At 43.1% G+C, this 17,933-nt stretch overlaps 2 protein-coding genes and 1 pseudogene across 2 annotated transcripts; 1 reads left to right on the forward strand and 2 right to left on the reverse strand.

Annotated features, from left to right (window-relative positions):
- Nucleotides 1–980: 980 nt before the first annotated feature.
- Nucleotides 981–5,115, reverse strand: LOC136462523 (uncharacterized). Its single transcript, XM_066461618.1, has 2 exons — nucleotides 4,774–5,115; nucleotides 981–1,838 (listed from the first exon to the last, which is right to left on the reverse strand). The coding sequence occupies exons 1-2, from the start codon at nucleotides 5,008–5,010 to the stop codon at nucleotides 1,602–1,604; spliced, it is 474 nt and encodes a 157-aa protein (XP_066317715.1). The 5' UTR covers nucleotides 5,011–5,115; the 3' UTR covers nucleotides 981–1,601.
- Nucleotides 5,116–7,032: 1,917 nt separating this feature from the next.
- Nucleotides 7,033–8,245, reverse strand: LOC136462524 (18.9 kDa heat shock protein-like). Its single transcript, XM_066461619.1, has one exon. It carries the CDS (start codon nucleotides 8,103–8,105, stop codon nucleotides 7,563–7,565), a length of 543 nt encoding a protein of 180 aa, XP_066317716.1. The 5' UTR covers nucleotides 8,106–8,245; the 3' UTR covers nucleotides 7,033–7,562.
- A 6,917-nt stretch (nucleotides 8,246–15,162) lies between these two features.
- Nucleotides 15,163–17,183, forward strand: LOC136465027 (uncharacterized; annotated as a pseudogene).
- The last annotated feature ends 750 nt before the right edge of the window (nucleotides 17,184–17,933 follow it).

Below are 17,933 nucleotides of genomic sequence, written 5' to 3' on the forward strand. Positions count from 1 at the left end.
AGAGCATAACTATGTTAGTAAAGTTACTAAAATATGTAGTCAAGAGAAGCAATGATGGCTTATCTTACTCTGTCTCATTGTTAGTAAAGTTACTAAATACCTCTGCATTAGCCTCAGAAGCACTTTCTTTGGTGATGGCTCTCTTTTTTTTTGGTGGACATTGTTTTTTTTATATGTGGCTGTGGTTGTTTCGTTTGTGGTTGTATCATGTGTGGCTCTCTCGTTTGTGGTAAAGAGAAGCAATGGCGGCAGCTATTTGTGTCAACAACTTTGGTTTGCAAAGTTCTACCTTGCCACCATGATTTTGGGACCACTGTCTGGCAAACTAAAAAACGACTTGCACTCTAATAACAAGTTTCAATTCTCTATGATTTAGCCTACAAATCGTAACAGCTGAATAAACAAGTCAACACATCTACTAATCATTGCTATTTTTCATTGCATTGAAACACACATATCATGAATTGGTGAAATGCCTCGGTTCTTCCATGGCTGACCCGAAGCAGGTCGGAGGCAAGGGGCGTAGGTCGAGGCCACCAGCAACCGAGCAGCGCCACAGCCTACCGCGCCAGCTAGCCGGGGGAGGTGGGGCTAGGCGGCGGGGCGAGCCCCCAGCCATGCCGTCGAGGGCGCGTGCCGGGGGAGCAATCGCGTCGGAGGTACCAGCGCGAGACGGAGGGTAAGGGGGGCGGGGAGAGGGGGAGGGCGACAGGGAGAAGGAGCACCGTCGCTCGGAGCCGCGTCGCCAGTCGGCAACCCTAAGCCGCGCCCGACGTGTTTTTGCGAGTGAAGGCCAATTCGAGCGGGTGCCGAGTAGGAAAACCTTTGAGGGGCATTGTTGTCTTTTGGTCCACCTGCCTTTTCTTTTTCTTTTTTTCTTTTTTGCCATTTAATCCAACCATTACCAACGGCGTTGAAGAGCGGGGTAGACGGCGCCTTCGTTTGAAAATAACGAGAGTAAAATCGCAAAGTTAAAAAAAGAAGGGGTAAAATCACCATTGAGGTTTAGAACAGGGGTAGAAGCACCAAAATCCCAATAAAGAATATTTTACACGTGGAGTGAAGATGATAACAGTTGCTAAACAAACTTGTAATGTCTTGCTTTGGTTTAATCTTTTGAGATAATAATACTCCATTACCATCGGATTAGGTACGGAGTGTCGGGATGAACTGAAGGCGAGGGAACACATTCACACATTTCATCAGTCTGTCAGTGTCAGCTCGCAGATTTGCCGCACTGCATACATCAATGAATGAATGGCCAATCAAAATCATCCCATGCATGGGTTCAGTGGCTCCATTTGCAATGGCAAGCACATTCAACATGTCCAGCGGTAGCTCGTTCACTTCTGTCAACGTTCGGTTTTCAATAATGTACAGCTACTAGTAGTGGTACCAAGGGGTCTGAATCGCCAAGAGATCAGGCTTACCAACACACTGAACGAAGAATGATGGATACACACATCAGCAATGAACTACCTCTAGGTCCACTTCAAAGATGGGAGAACCTGGGTCATTAGCTCCGCTCCTGTGTGTGCCCGCCTCTGCTCAACGCGCACTGATGGAGCAGAGCTCAGGATTGCATATGGGCTCAGACTTGGTCACACCCACCGCAGTTGCCCTTGGTGTTCCAAGCTATGGCGGATGTCGCCATCGACAGCAATGACATGCTTCCTCAGCGCTGTAGCAGTCGGTTTCGTGTTATATTTCACTTGGAACCTTCCGACTGGGCCTGTGTTGTTGTTGACTGAGCCTTCTGGGATAATTTCATCCAAGAACTCATCAGCCACGTCGCCGTCTTCATCAATCCTAAGCCTCCTTGTATACCACCTAAAACCCTGGTGGAAAAAACACATGAACCAGATCATAATTATAATGGATGTTTTGAAATACTGGGTAAAAAGGGTTGCAAGCAGTAAAATTTCAGACAGCTGACAACACTGAATGAATTACTCGTTTTCCTCAAATACAAATTACATACTGAAAAGCACAAACATCCAAAAGCCTTGTGTTTAGTAAGACCATTTTAGCTTGATGCAATCTATGCACATGACTGGAAATAAAGGCACACCATTACATAAAGAAATACAACAGCAGGGGGAAAAGCCTACTATGATAGTGACACACTTTAAAAAAGAAGACGTGTAACACAAAATTTGTTAGGTAAACAGATACACAGATGTTCTTCGACATAACAAGAAAATGTGTTACATCGACTCCTTTTATACAAGATATCCCCTTCTTCTGTAAGGGCCAAAAACATTCACGGAACACGTAATATACACCCAAAAAGATGAACTAATATAATTAAAGTCTGGTATCGAATATCAAGTTTACAAGTTTCATGTCCTACAACAGGAATTACAAGATCTACTTGAATGATAGATGTGTGTGTAATAGGTACAGATGCCCACTTGCTAGTTTTATGTCCTACAATAATAGAACAGTGCTTTGAAACAGGTTGACAATATAGAAATATTAGTTGATGTAGCATTATTTTTCAAAATGTATTATGGAAATTCATTGTGGAATCCACAGGAGGAGATAGTCATACAGGTTGAAAATTGCTATGCTATGAAGAACTTGTTGCCGAACAGGCAGCAAAAGACAGTGTCTCATAATGCCAAATCAAAAGGTTTGGTTCCACCAAACACCTCTCATTTTTGTAACCAAGCAGGAATTCACAGATAACTCATGCCCAAAAATTGGTATACACAACTACAAGCTTTAAAGGGTTGTTTAAAACGATTTACAAATCATAATGTTAAACCTCTTCCACCTCATTGTGGAAGAGGCCGACGCCTGGATCACTTCCGGCTTCACTAGCCTCTCGTCGCTGGTCGCCGCACGCGCCAACTAATGCTACGCGCGCTCGCCCTTTCTGCTCTACGTCGCACCATTGTTCCTTTAGTTAGTACGTCCGCGTAAGTTCCACCGTTTGGCGGTGATCTGTGTTTGTGTTTACCCGCATGCTCGGTAGCACCTCGCCATCTAGTGCTGTTGGGCGTGTACTCAATTTAACTCCTGCTTAATGAAACACGTGCTAAGCACGTTCCCGAAAAAAATAATGTTAATCCTCAGACAATTAACCAACTATGAAATATCTCAACAATCTTTTGTAAACCTCTACAAGTTAGCAATACACATAGATCAGCTAATGAATCATTGATAGCAACAAAAGCACGAGAACTCCATCAAACGAAAATAATGTAGATAACCATAATTGATGTAACCAAATCAAAAGAACTTGCAGACAAAAGAACACTAAAAGCAACCAATTCAGATAAAGGACCAAGACATGGTGACTACTTGATTAGACCGAGATGATCTAAAAGAACCCAAGAGCTATAGCTAAAGTCTAGACATGCCTAGTAGCAAAGGTAACTAGATCACATCAGATATAAAAAAAACAAAGCAGATAAACTCGTAACATGGTTCATTACTTTAATTAGATACCGTCATTGCTTGGTATTATCAGTTTTGAGATAACCAGAATCCAACAATGAGGCAAGCGGATGAAAGGGCGTACCCAGTGCAGAGAGCTCCCGCTCTGTGCGGGGTCTGGGGAAGGGTGTCAGTGGCAAGCCTTACCCTCGCCTATGCAATGCGAGGAGACCGCGACTCGAACCCAGGACCTTCCGGTCACAGGCGGTAAGACTCTACCGCTGGCACCAGGCAAGCGGATGAAACAAGATAAATTATTGAGTGCAGACGGTTTGAAGATATACTTTATCAATCAAATGGATTTTTAGGACAAAGACACAATCACACAACCTAAGGCCCTCCTATGTTCTGAACTACTGATATTTATCATCCATGTAATTTAAAGTAAGACATGGCATGTATACCTTCTCATGCAACAACCCACAGATATAGCACTACAGTAGCACATGTAACCTTAGAGTGAAAGAAACTTGGGCTCAAATTGTTACATCAACTCTTAATGCACTACAGAACACTAGCTGAAGACCATAAGGTCTAACAAAGGTGATCCACATTGGTTATTGCTTGAATTAGGTCGTTCCTACTTAAATTTATCTATGGCCATTTTCCTTGACTATCTTTCTCTTATCTAATCGACTACAAATGATACAAACGAAGTTCAGCAGCGCGAGTTTGCAGCTCTGAGTCCCTGACACTAAAATGAAGTGTACCATTGTTTTCTAAACTGCATGACAATAAGCTGCCATAAAATGCACCATTTGTGTTCAACTACTTCTCTTGGGCATACAATGATTGTCACATAACTAACATGGAAGTAACCCAATTTGATGCTGAGCTAAGGGCTAACTCCTTATCTTCAGTTTTCAGTCCAGAATTCAGATTCACAAAAGGAAAATCATCCATGAAGGACGAGAAGCTAATAGTGCTACCCACTACCCACACTTGTTACATTCTACACATTTGCACTGAATTGGGCAGTGGGGACTAGTAACTTTCGCATAAGCAAGTCCGGTAAGCCATGCCACAAAACCAGTTTGACACGGAACCATCTGCATGTAGTTAATTGTGGTTATCTAAGAGAAATCTTCAAGCCCAGCAATCAACAATTCAGAACGGCTCGAACTCCCACCGGAATTCACGGGAGCCATCCCAGCAAGTCCAAGTCCAGACCTCGGAGCTAGCAGATATTAGCGCAACAGCACACCACAAGCACCATAAAAAGAAGAAAAAGAAAGGGGCCCTTTCCATGAAACCAGATCCCGTTGACTCCGGAGCACAAGTACAACCGACGCCATCATCGCAGAGGGGAAAGGAATCTCCCGGGGGTACCTGCACGCCGCCGTCCCCCTGCGGGCAGGGCACCAGCACGGGCCCGGGCCCCTGCCGCTCGACGGGGACGGGAACCTGGACGCTGAAGCCCCGCCTCGCCCCGTGCGCCGCCGCGGCCGCAGCAGCCCTGTCATGCGGGAGTTCCGCGGCGGCGGCGGCAGAGGACGGGGAGTCCGGGTGGTCGGCGTCGTCCCGCGAGATGCCGAAGAAGCTGCCGATCTTGCGTAAGAAGCCCATCGGCGGCGAGCCCCCCAGTCGATCCGACGGCGGCGCGGTGGGAATGCCAATGGCCCGCCGACGCGATGTGATTATGTGAAGAGTTGGGCAGTGAGTTTTATATATACTCTCTCCGTCTAATCTTAAATTTAGATTTATAGAAACTTATATTAACATGTATATATCTAGATAGATAGGATCAACATAAAAGTATATAATGTAATTAACCTAATAATAATTATTTGATACTATAAATTTTTGTATTTATTTATATATATTTGGTCGAATTTAAGTTTGTTTAACCTCTCTAAGTACGAGATGTGTACTTAGTTTGATATGAAAAAATAGTTTTTATTGCGTAGTAGTGGTGGTGGTGAAAGGAGGAGGACAAGTGGAAAGGGCAAATTATACATCTTTTTCCAATTTCTTATTTTATTTATTTTTACACTTTTATATATCAAGTGTCTGATTTTTTTTTTTTTTGTTGTTGTTGTTATTCAGGTAACATGTAATTTCCATCACTGTTTGGCTATAGAAAAAATTAATTATTGTTTCTTGTGAGTTGTCCTTTCAATTGTACTAGTTATCTTTTTGTGAGTTATTGCCTAAAACTTTCCAACAATTTAGGCACCTCAAATATAAGAGCATCTACAAGAGTTTCCAAAACCCACTCGCAATATAGATTTTTTAGCAAGGTTGAAAAATTTGCTCTCCAAGAACTCCCTATCTCTCCACATTTGGGAAAATCAATCCAATCGTGCGGAAATATACGCGTGTGTATCGACGTGCCAATCTGGAGGTGGAAGGATACAGGAAGAATAAAGAGTATGACATGATCCCTGATACAAATGTAAGAGAGAAAGAAAGTATAAAAGTGGTTGGAAAGATTAAGAAATAGTTCAGGATTCCTAATGTAAAATTGTCTTGAGCGAGGTTTTGGAAACTGGTGGAGAAAGGCCAACAAATATACTCTCAACTTTTTTAGCCACTTACAAAACTCATTGGTGTACCAACTAAATTTTGGGAACTATTGGAGATGCTCTAACAACTCTCTTATTTTTATCCTTATTTTTTTTCTTCATCAAGTTATGATTTTTGTTTGGTTTACTTTTAGATGTATGTAAAAAAGAGCATCATATGAATTATGATGAGAGAGGATATTATAGTTTGGGTAGGGTGTGGTTGAGAACTTTGAGATTGAGACGATGATGCATGAATGAGCAAATTATGAAGAAGGGATGGTGATTATTACTTAACGGAATGAACGAGACATGCAAGTGCATGGACAGCATGATGACTCTTCATGGAGATTAGTGGTCTGAGTAGTGGGGCAAGATAAGTAACGGTGGGTTAAAGGTTGGATTATTATTTTATTTTTATCTTTTTTTTTACAATTGTTAGCTTTTCGATTGAAAATTAATGGCCATGAGACAAACATAAATTGGATGGATATTTTCCATAATTGTGTGGTTGGATTAAGCCATCTTTGAATACATAACCTAGGACACGTATAGGTAGTGGGGATGGGGTTCCTCTTGCCCATGATTTAAAGCTATTTTGTGTAACTCCAAGTTATCTATGTGGCAGACTCAGGAGAATATCCAAGTTCTCCATACAGATATAATTGTAAATTAATACATCGAAGTGTCATCTTCAACTCGATCTAAGTTCTCTCATCTACGGTGCAAATCAATACAATTCTCAATAATCCTAAATTGAAACCCAAATAGCCTATCACATTAAAGGCCAGTTTAATAGGGCTCTTTCTCTGGCTCCTCTTGTAGACAGCTTCTCTTGAGCTGAAGTTGTTTTGAGCAAAAACGGTTCTAATGACAGTTTTGTTATAATTTGTGCCAAATTCGTGAGGACGAGCTAGGAGAAGCCATATTTTCGTCGCTCCGCTCACATAGTATAGAGTTAAGACGGATTCGACTCCTCTATGCTTATTCGTAGGAGCCATTTCTTGGATGGCTGTTTGGCAACGTTTCGGATAGCCTCCCTCCAGGAATCAAGAACAAGAATAATCAAGGACAAATAAATGTAGAGGCACACACAAAAGACTCGACTTTATTCTCAAAGTTATGCTACGTACAATGACTTTCACCAAACAAGTTGGTGCAAGTGGTGACAAGCACCATATGCATGCATCTATATACCTTGCAGTAATGCAAATCATTCACTTATTCATCCCTCTCATAATTCATCCCTCTCCTCCACTCTCCCTATGTATATATATCGACACACATCTAGATACTTTTAAGGGCTTGTTTGATTGTACTTCAGTCCACCACAATCTATGTAGGCCGGAAGGGATTAGGCGAAAAATTGGTTATTTTTTCACCTCGATTCCTTCCAACCTATATGGATTGGAGTGAATTGGAGTGCATATAGATAAGCCCCTCGCTAGATGACATCAGTGATAATGATACGTTCCGATCACACGCTATACATGTGTCATGGCAAGTGAAGTTCGTAATGGTGTGGAAGAGATACTACTGTGATTGATAATCATATACTATTTGGAGTGGAAGTGATGATCATAGAGTATTATGGAATGGAACTAGATAGAGTAATTAATTGGTGATAGGGATGAGCCTGCCGTAGGCCTTGCGATCGTTGTCCTTGGGCACGGTGACGGTGAGCACGCCGTCCTGGAGCGCCGCCTGCACGGCGTCGGTGTTGGCGTTGGGCGGCAGGCGCACGGTGCGGACGAACCGCTCGGAGCTCCGCTCCACGCGGTGCCAGCGGTCGCCCTTCTCCTCTGCGGCGCGCTGCCGCTGCCCGCTGATCTTGAGCACCTTCTCCTCCTCCACTTCCACCTTCACCTCGTCGCGCCGCATCCCGGGGAGGTCCGCCATGAACACGTGCGCCGTCGGCGTCTCCTTCCAGTCCATGCTCGCCGTCGCGAACGGCTGCAGGCCCAGCGCCGGCGCCGCGAACGCCGCCAGCGTGATGGCGTCCACCAGCGGCTGCTCCTTGATGTCGATGCTCACCGGCTCCACTGCCGCGGCCTCCGCGCCGCCGGCGCCGGCGCCACTGCCGGTGCGCGCGGTGTTGCCCTTCTGCTGCTGCCCCTGCTGCTGCTTGCGGCCCAGTATGCTGGTGATCATCGACATGATGATGCCTCGATCTTGATCAGTCGCTGTGTAGTGTAGTCTGTGTATTAGTGCTCACTTATTGGTGGTCCAGTACGTCCATGCCATCTTGTCTATTTATAGACGAGCAAAGGCAAAGTAATACTTCTTGGTTGGTGATGACTTGGTGTATATGCCATCGCATACAGCATGCATATATGGTCTAGCTTCTAGGAGCTTGTATACCTCTTATGTGATGACGATGAGAGATTCTCACGAAAGAGCCCCTCTCTCTCCCCCCGAGGCCCGAGATTAAGTTTTTGAATGACTTGAAAACTTAGGTTTGATTTTTAGTGAGTTAAAACGTTTTCCTTTAAATTAACCGACTTGTTGAAAGAAGTCCAAAAGAATAGCCTAAATCACTGCACCGAAAGCTAACCAACTTCTTCCTGCCGAGATCTGATGAGAACCAACAAATCTAACATAACGTATACTCTTACAGACCCTTTGCAAACCTTATTCCAATACACATCATCAGTCATCACCACCGCACCTTGACCAACATAAAATTAAATCTACGAATAGGCGGGTCCTCCTCCTCTAGCCATTGCTGCTGCTGCGGCAGTGGCGGATAAAAAGATGTTTTTTTTATGAAAAGAAAAGATGATTATGGTTAGGTCTTAGGTGTTTTTTAGAAAAGAAAAGGTGATGATTATCTTGTCTATTTGTACTACCGCACTATGCTTCATATAGAGATGTTATTGAGCTCTTTTATATATTGATTTCCAGATTAAAGCCGGTACTTTCAAGTAGTTTTACTTCTAATTTATTCTGATCATCTGATTTAAGTAAAACATTTTGAAAGTCTATTTACTTAAGGGTAATAGAGTAATTGTTGCCCAACCTTCAAACAGCCGGGAGATCACTCTCATCAACCACGTACGCCACCACCTCCTCTTCCTCCCCATCGTCCATCCAGCATCACGGTCTGTGTCCACGCTTCACGGTCTCACGTTGACGTCCTACTCTCTGGAGCCATGCAACACCAGAACTGAACGGCGCCGTCGTGGAATGGAACTCGACTCCTCCGCCGCTTTCATCACTTCCTCCTTCATGCTACCCGTGCCACCGGCCACGGGCAGCGATGGCCGAGCCGACGTATGATGGATTATGGATCAGAAGAACATTGTGCCACTCATCCATTTTTCCTGCAATATACAATTACTAGATTACCCATAGTCAATCAAACGATAAAAACTATAAAACATGCTGATAATGGTCCCACATTTGTTCTACCAACCCCACCAATTTAGTACGCATTTGGTATCTTTTAGTGCTTTTCCTTTGGTAACTTTAATTATTAGCCATTAGAATTCATCTCACCGGCGATCCTCTTTTTTTTCAACCATAATAAAATTTCTCGCTGTTATTACCAACTTTGCTCAACAACTTGTTTGATGTAGAGTGGCAGAGATAACATACATATATCTCTTGTTATGTTCTCGACAGCATAATTTGTGTACTCACGTTTTTTTTTCACATGAATTTCCCCTTGTTTAAGTACTCAGCGAAGGAACCATGTGTAGTGTATATGGACATGCATCATGTATCATCAACCATTCGACCCCAGGTGCAAATTTGATTTCCCCAAGAAGATATGTGTGGGGTTGTCTGTACATCATACATGGGAATATGAGGTACATGCACATGCACTGGTGCCATGGAATTTTCACAAAGAGGCCGCACAAGCGTGGGAAGCGTGGTTGCCCTCACTCCCACAAGCGAATAGATTGCGTATCCTATAATATCAGACCGAAGTCATATGCACATCTGTTGTCAAAAAAAAAGTCATATGCACATCTGCCTACTTCTTTTGATCGACGTTCTCTCATGTTCTACAAACCTCCAACCAACTTCGTTTTTTAAGCCTCTCTAGAACGTGGGATTCTCAGAATACACGAATAACGTGGGATCCTCAAACGAGAGGCTAGCGCCGGAACTTTCGTACGTCCAGGGCGGGTGCCCGTCCGTTTTCAATAATGATACCTTTATGATGTCTATGGATGCAGCTTCATGCTCTACGGCCATGTTCGCTTCTCTTATAACATGTACTTTTCAGCTTATTTTTTTAGCCGGAACAGTATTTTTTCTCTCACAACAAAACAGCCGGAACAGTGTTTCATCTTGTTTTTTCAGCGAAGCAAACGGGGCCTACGCCTGCTGCCTGCCCATGCATGCAGATTCGTGCTCCACGCTTGACGCCCGCCCATGGATGTAGTTTCGTGCTCCACGCCTGTTGACACGCCCATGTATACAACTTTGTGCTTCATGCCTACTGCCACGCTCGCTTCGCTTCCCGCGCGCATGTGGGGACCACCTTCGCCTGCGTCTCCTTGTCGCGTCTGCTCATGAAACACTTGTAACATAAAGTATTTGCTGCAACATACGTCCGAAACAGATAAAACATTTACAACATACACTCGCAACATATGCGTATGGGCATTGCAACATATGCAACATTCATATAAAATACTTGGAACATACTCCCTCCATACTAAAAAATAAAGTCATTTTGGACAGCGACACGATCTCTAAAGTATAACTTTGACTTCTTGTTTTTATAAAAATATTTATTGAAAAGTGATATATGTATATTTTTATGAAAGTACTTTTCAAGACAAATCTATTTATATGGTTTTCATATTTTCAAACTCAACAACTTAAAAGTTATTCATGATTTATATTCTCAATGTTTGACCCAAGCCTTGTCCAAAACGACTTCATTTTTTAGTACGGAGGGAGTACGTTTGAAACAGCTGAAACATTTGAAACATACACTTGCAACATATGTGTATAGCCAGTGCAACATATGCAACATCCAGATAAAGCACTCGCAACATACGTTTGAAACAGCAGGAAACATTTGAAATATGCAATTGCAAAATACGTGTATAATCATTGCAATATATGCAACACTTATATCTACTTTTGTAACATCCAGATGAAACATATGAACATACATCTGAAACTGCATGAAACATACGGTTGTAACATGTGATCATCTACTTGTTGCCCCCCAATGGACGCTCGTTCACGCGGAGCTTGATGCTGGCATGGAGCTCGATGCTACGGTGCGGAGGTCGGACCTCAGCTATGCGCAACGCGAGTACGAGTGGGAGGCGTAAGGTGCGGCGGAGCGCAGCGCGAGGCGCGGGTGGAGTGCAAGTGCGTGAGGCACGAGATGCGGGGGTAGGCAGGGTCCGTCCCGTCTAAGCCAAATGGACACTCGGTAGAGAGCATTATCAATTCTCAAAATACATGAATAGAAAAAATACAGGATTGAAATTGTATGAAAAACTTACCATCCTACATTGTAGCATTTGGATACAATCTCTACAACTAAAATATTCATAACTATTCCGTCCACAGGTGCAACACCAAAGCCGCTCCATGCGATCAGATCAGGAAGGCAACGCGCACTTGCTCCATGTGATCAGCCCAATCCCCATAATAGCAGCAGCAAATCAGGAAGGCAAAAATCAATTCTCGTAACAATCGTGATCAATTCCGCGATCACCCCACGCTGCCAATCACGCGAGACCGCGCCGTCACCTACACCACGATCTCCCTGGCACTCTACAGTCGCACGGCACCACATCCTCATATCCTCGTGCCTGTCCCTTGCGCCACCTTCACCATCGCACATGTTGTCCGCCGATCAACGCCATCGTTCAATCGTGCCCTGTCCACGTCCTGCCCCATACCGGCCCCGTCTGATGCCCCATCTTGTCCCCATCATCTCAACACCGCTGGAGCGCCCGTTGCCTCACCTGCCCTGCCCGCTAACGCTGGCGTACCCTGCCATGACGCCGAGCTAAGCGACGAGCACCCACCTAGGTACATCACCAGAACCCTATATCCACATCTGTCTTCCCTTCCAGGCTATGCGAAACAGAACACCCAAACCCAAATCCTAACAGCAGCACGTGGCCGAAGACGACCATGGCTAATCCTAGCAGAAGCACACAGACGACGACAACCAGTGGAGCCGTCGCCGAATCACCCCGCTCAAGTCTCCGTGGCGCCGCGCCCTCCCCACTGACGCTGTTGCTTTGCACCGCCGCTGGCCTCAGGTCTCCACCGCGGCTGACACACGCTAGGCATGTGGAATCAGGACGCCGCTCCGATGTTCGTTGCAACAGATCGCTGATCTCGCCACCTGCAGTCCGCGGAGCCTGCAATAGATCGGTGATCATAGGCGAGTGGATGAGCTCCTTAGCGTGAACCACCATCCCACCACTACCTAGCTGGGCAGCACAAGCATCATGCCCTGTGAACTCCTACGTCGCACCGCCATTGCCAGGCGTGAGCTCGCTCCAGGGAACAGCCAGTCCCTGGCCTTGCTCCTCCGCCCTTGGTAAGTCAGTAGGTGAGCTTCCCTGCACCCCTACGCTCCTTCTCCATGCACGTGCGCGCGTAAGGCACACTGCGCAACCGCAAGCTCACGTTGCTGGGAAATGGCCACTGAGCACCGATCGTGCTCTGCTTTGCACGAGCGTTCCTAGCTTGTTAGCTTGATGACATCAGGATGACATGTCCACACTTTCTTGCCAGTTTTCCTTTAGAAGAATAAAAGAGGAAATACATTGGAAATACAAGGACCCATACCCTTCAGCATGGACTCGGTCCATGGTGGACCACTCACACACCACACCGCCGATCCATGGTTCATGGACCTGTCAGTGTTTTATTTTTTATGTGGACATTCTAATAAACATCTTGTTAGTTGATAATAAATTTTCTGAGGATGTTTATGAAACTAGAATAGTCTCCCTTTGCATGATCGGTTATCAAGACCATAATGTTTATAATTACATTTTTCATTACACCATGGTCAACTACTCAACTGGAAGCTAAATGTGCTCCTTTTCTTTTTTTTCTATCTCTGCATTATGGTAATGCTTTAGATTTAGTGCATTTTGGATAGTTCAGAGTGAGCTCATTTGTTTGAACAAGAACATATGTCATGCTGTTTGGGTAATTTGCAGTGAGTTTGTTTGGTTTTAGTCCATCCATTTTGGTTGGAATTTTGAGCTTTTTGCACTGCCTGATGATCGTCAATTCAGTCCTCATCTTGCCATGCAAACCACATTTCATTTCTTTTGCCCACAAAATTTGCTCGTACATAGGTATTGGGCATGAAAAAGTAAGCGGAACAAAACTTTTTTTTTCTAAACACCTGTTGCTATTTACTTGCAAGTTCATAGAGTTGCCTTGATGATATGCAAATACGGATCGCTCATGTCATCTTAATAGGTCCGTTGGGACAAGCGGCCACAAACAACGCCTAATGATCGAAGCACGATAGGAAACTGGTTGTTGAGGCCTCCCCTTAGGGAAAGGCTCCGATGACTGCAATAAGTCTTCTCTGCTGAAATTGATTTTAATCCAAACTTGTGATTACTGGAAAATTGGTAGTTGTTAATATAACTCATCAGCCTCGGCTGTTGCAACCACCTCTAAAAAACAAAAGATTTAGCCATGCTTTTCTATGGTTGGGGATGGGTAGGTTTGAAATCTATGGTGTTGTTTAGATCCTCAATTTTTTGTCAACTTTTTCAGGTACTAAAGTTACTTTGTTTTGAAGACAAGGAAGTTCGATTCTCTGCCCCTACCTCTCCTAAACCTAAGAAACAGAGGGAGTTTATACTGAAGATAAAAAAGGTTCTCGATATATGATTCATTCATCTTTTGACCATTTTAATGTAATAACCGCACATATTTATACTTTTACCTACTTTCTTTCAATCTAACCGGAATCAGAAATTACGTGTTTCAAATGTGTAGAGGTACAATATTAAACCTATGAGTATTAGACAATTCTCAGACTGATCACATGTACATATGAGTGCATAGGTACATGCATAAAATATTATTTCTAATTTAGCAAAATATGGTGTATCATCATTTTGTTTATCGTTTGAGAAAATATTTCATCATTTTGTTTAACTTGCTAGCATGAAATAATTTAGAGCCACTTTGGTTTCATAGTTTATTGTTTACAACTGTAAGAACGATCACATTTTTAGAAGATCGTTATTTCTATATCTAAAAGACTATTTTCTTTTTAAAAAAATTGTCTACATAGTATTTTTAGACCTCTTTCCTGCATGGAGCCTAATGAAAATCACAGTTGTCGCATGCCATTGAGAGACTTGTCAAACCAAATAAATAAAGGTAAATACTGATGTCGATGTGTATATGTATGTGAAAATTTTAACATCTGATAATTAATGATGTTAAGTCTGTCTTCTAAAAAAAAGCAGAAGTTGAAAATGGATCTAATCCACTTCCACAAGTCTCCGATCCTAGGGAACTTAAAAGGCAAAGGGACAGAGCAAGGCTTGCGGAGCATCATGCGGCAATGACTGAAAAACAACGGAGCGAAATTAATAGAAAGCGACGTTAAGCATATCACAAGAAAAAAGTCAATTCTAAAAACGATAAACTATCTATAGGTGACATTATTAGCTTTATTATGTCACACTACATGTAATGCCCGTGTGTTTAATATTAATAATCTAAAATAGCATGCAACTTATTTGTAGATGGTGACGTTGCAACCGACATTGAAAACACAGTTGACACCGAGAATAATGATTGGCTCCATATTAACCAGTCGCACCAACCTGTGTGAATTGGTATGGAGAATACAATATTGCAATATATATATATAGTATATTTAGTAGCCAGCTACAAAATAAGTTATTATGTAGCCACCTCCATTTACGATAATTTTATATACTAATTTACGATAATATCAATACATATTTACGACAGTTGGGTTACTATAACACATGGCGATATTTACCAGTAACGTTAGAGTAAACCACTTAGTAAGGAGTTACTATAATCTCGTAAATTAACATAATAATTATCGTAACTCAAAGTGGCTACAGAATAAGTTATTCTATTGCTAGTTGCAGAGTAGTAGTTCTATATATATATATGTGTGTGTGTGTGTGTGTGGTGTTGTCTAGGATAATGGTGTCACCTTATAATAATGAACAAAATTTCTTATATAGGTGAATACTCGGTGATGAGTGTAGATAATAGTAGCATCATTGACTTGAATAAAACACCATCTACAAAAAACTGTGTGGACACCAATTTAATTCATGATTGTGGTGCCCCTGCTACTTTTGATAAATCCCGTCAATAGTACTTTAGGGAACGATATGTAAATATGACACCAGAACAGATGGAGGCTAGACGCGAACAACAACAAAAAAGTTATAGGGCGCCTGGCGAAAGGGGGTCAAAGTAGCGGGTAATAAAAGACGAAGGGAGATGCAAAAGGACACCCTACACCGGGATTCTATCACCATAGAGAACCCATTATTTGTTTCTGAGCTTGTGTGGCCCACTGTAGGCGCATCTGGAGTTCATGGATCCATGGTGAAATCCAGTGATTGGGCTATCCCAGAGTCTAGTGCAACACCTCTTTATATTCTTCCACCTCATGAGGAGGCCGATGATGAAGGATGCGATGAGTTATTGTCTGGCCATATGACACAAAGATCACATGTTCCATCTGGACAAAGACATGCGTTGTTAACGCGTCGTAACACGATGTTTGAGCGTCGCATTGGTTCGAACACAAGGGCATTTAATAAAGATGGTGACTGCATGGCTGAAGACCGAATGGGTGCTAACACACCCTTGCCTCAATCAATCGTGACCAACAAAGGTATATACTGATGCCTCATTATCCTATTTAGGGGACCTATATACCATATTATACCTAACCGATCCATGGTAATTCCGTGATTAACAGAAAGGGTAGGACCCAACATTCAGGCTACATCATCCACACTGATGGCACCACTGTTTGATGATTGTGAATGCATGGCTGAAGAATACCCGAATGATAACACACCCTTGCCTCAATCAATCCTGACCAACAACGGTAAATACTAATGCCTCATGACCCCATTTAGGTGACCTATATTGTATACCATATTATACCTAACTCAACCATGGTCATTACATGATTATCAGAAAGGACAGGACCTAGCCCTCCACCTACATCAGATGCACCGATGACACCACTATTTGATGACAGTGGTAATTTACACTATTTTGTAACATTCTTTAAACTATTTGAACTCCTTTATTATTTTTACCCATAGTTCTACTAACTCATGTATCTTTGACGGCCATAGATGATGATGAGGGAGATATATTTGAAGAGGATGATGAAGAGGATAAGGGATACATGTTTGTTGGGCAAGGTATTTGTATGAAAGACCGAATATAAATCAAATCTTCCACTACTTTATCTAAACTATTACGGCTTAAATGTTATTTCAGAAGAGGAAGATAATGATGATGTCCAAGACAATGACCTTGAGGAAGACATGACTTATGTCCCTGAAGTACCTGACCGATACGATGAGGTGTATAGTAACATGCCTTCAGATACCCATATGTTAAAACCTGTTGCAAATTGCAAGCACTACGATGCGAAAAGGTTTGAGCATGAACCATGTGGGTTCTGTTGTTGTGACGGAAAGGTCGAGCTCAATGAACTGAACGTACCTAATGAGCTTATGAGGCTTTGGTCAAGTAATGACGTAGATGCTAGGCACTTTCGTAACAACATTAGGTTTTTAAATGGCCATTTCTCTTTCACTTCTCTATATTGTCGCCTCGATAGCGCTACTGCAAGCTGGAAGAACAGTGGCATATACACCATTCGTGCACATGGCCAGATCTATCATAACATAAGGTCATTTGGCAGAGAAGAGGGTAAGGAGCCAAAACATCTTAAGCTTTACTTCTACGACGATGATCCAAGCCTTGAGCACCGCTATCGACGATGTCGTGAAGAGAAGTGCCAAAAAGACAAGGAAGTCATTAAGAGGCTTGTGGCCATCCTTCGTGACAATCCATAGTCACAACATCTTAGGAGTGTGGGCCAAGGCTCACCACCTCTAGGACTATCATGTCACACTAAACCTTGACCAGAGGCTGGACCAGAGAACATACAATGTACCATCAACTTCAGAGGTGGCTGCTGTTTGGATCGAGGGAAGCGAACTCCTTGGTCAGTTCTAGAATAGTGTTGTCCTGCATGGGAAAGATAGAAGCAGACACGACATCCGCTCATATCATGGATGTTGCGATGCTCTTTCATACCCTCTATTCTTCCCTAAGGGTGAGCTTGGGTAGCACATGGATATTCCAAAGAAAGGAGTTAGTATGGAAGAAGTCATCGAGTATCGTGCCCTATAGAAGGCTCGTAGTGGATCAGAAGAAGAAATAGGTTTGTTATTCATTCTTATTTAAATACTTCGCATACATGTACCTCAGTGGTTATTCTACAAACAACTCTAATTCATGGCTATTTTTTGTAGACTCCCCTAGTAGACTATGTGTGTCTGTGCGTGACTACTACTACTACAAGTTTCAGATGCGTCCAGGAATATTTAACTCCATACTATACTGACAAGCGTCTATTCCAGCAGTTTGTAGTCGACACGTACATCAAGATCGAGAGTTCTCAATTAGATTATATACGCAATCATCAAGATGATATTAGGGCCGACCTTTACCAAGGATTGGTTGATAGCCTACATGCTGGTGAAGGTAGAGCAGAAGCTGTTGGAAAACAGATAGTGATGCCTTCATCATTTATTGGAGGCCCACATGACATGAGGCGTCGGTACATGGACGCCATGGCTCTCGTACGGAGGTTTGGTAAACCGGACATCTTCCTGACTATGACATGTAACCCAAAACTAGGATGAGATCAAGCAGTGAACTCTACCCTGGCCAGACACCATAGGATCATCCAGATCTCGTTGT

This window comes from Miscanthus floridulus, chromosome 7, assembly GCF_019320115.1.
Source record: "Miscanthus floridulus cultivar M001 chromosome 7, ASM1932011v1, whole genome shotgun sequence".
Classification (NCBI taxonomy): Eukaryota; Viridiplantae; Streptophyta; class Magnoliopsida; order Poales; family Poaceae; genus Miscanthus; species Miscanthus floridulus.

What these genes read in the sequence shown, in the direction of transcription:
- LOC136462523 (XM_066461618.1), bottom strand. Translation starts at nt 5,010, where the DNA reads ATGGGCTTCTTACGCAAGATCGGCAGCTTCTTCGGCATCTCGCGGGAC. An exon ending in AGGGGGACGGCGGCGTGCAG is followed by an intron (nt 1,839 to 4,773) that starts GTACCCCCGGGA and finishes TTTTTCCACCAG; the next exon opens with GGTTTTAGGTGGTATACAAG.
- LOC136462524 (XM_066461619.1), bottom strand. Translation starts at nt 8,105, where the DNA reads ATGTCGATGATCACCAGCATACTGGGCCGCAAGCAGCAGCAGGGGCAG.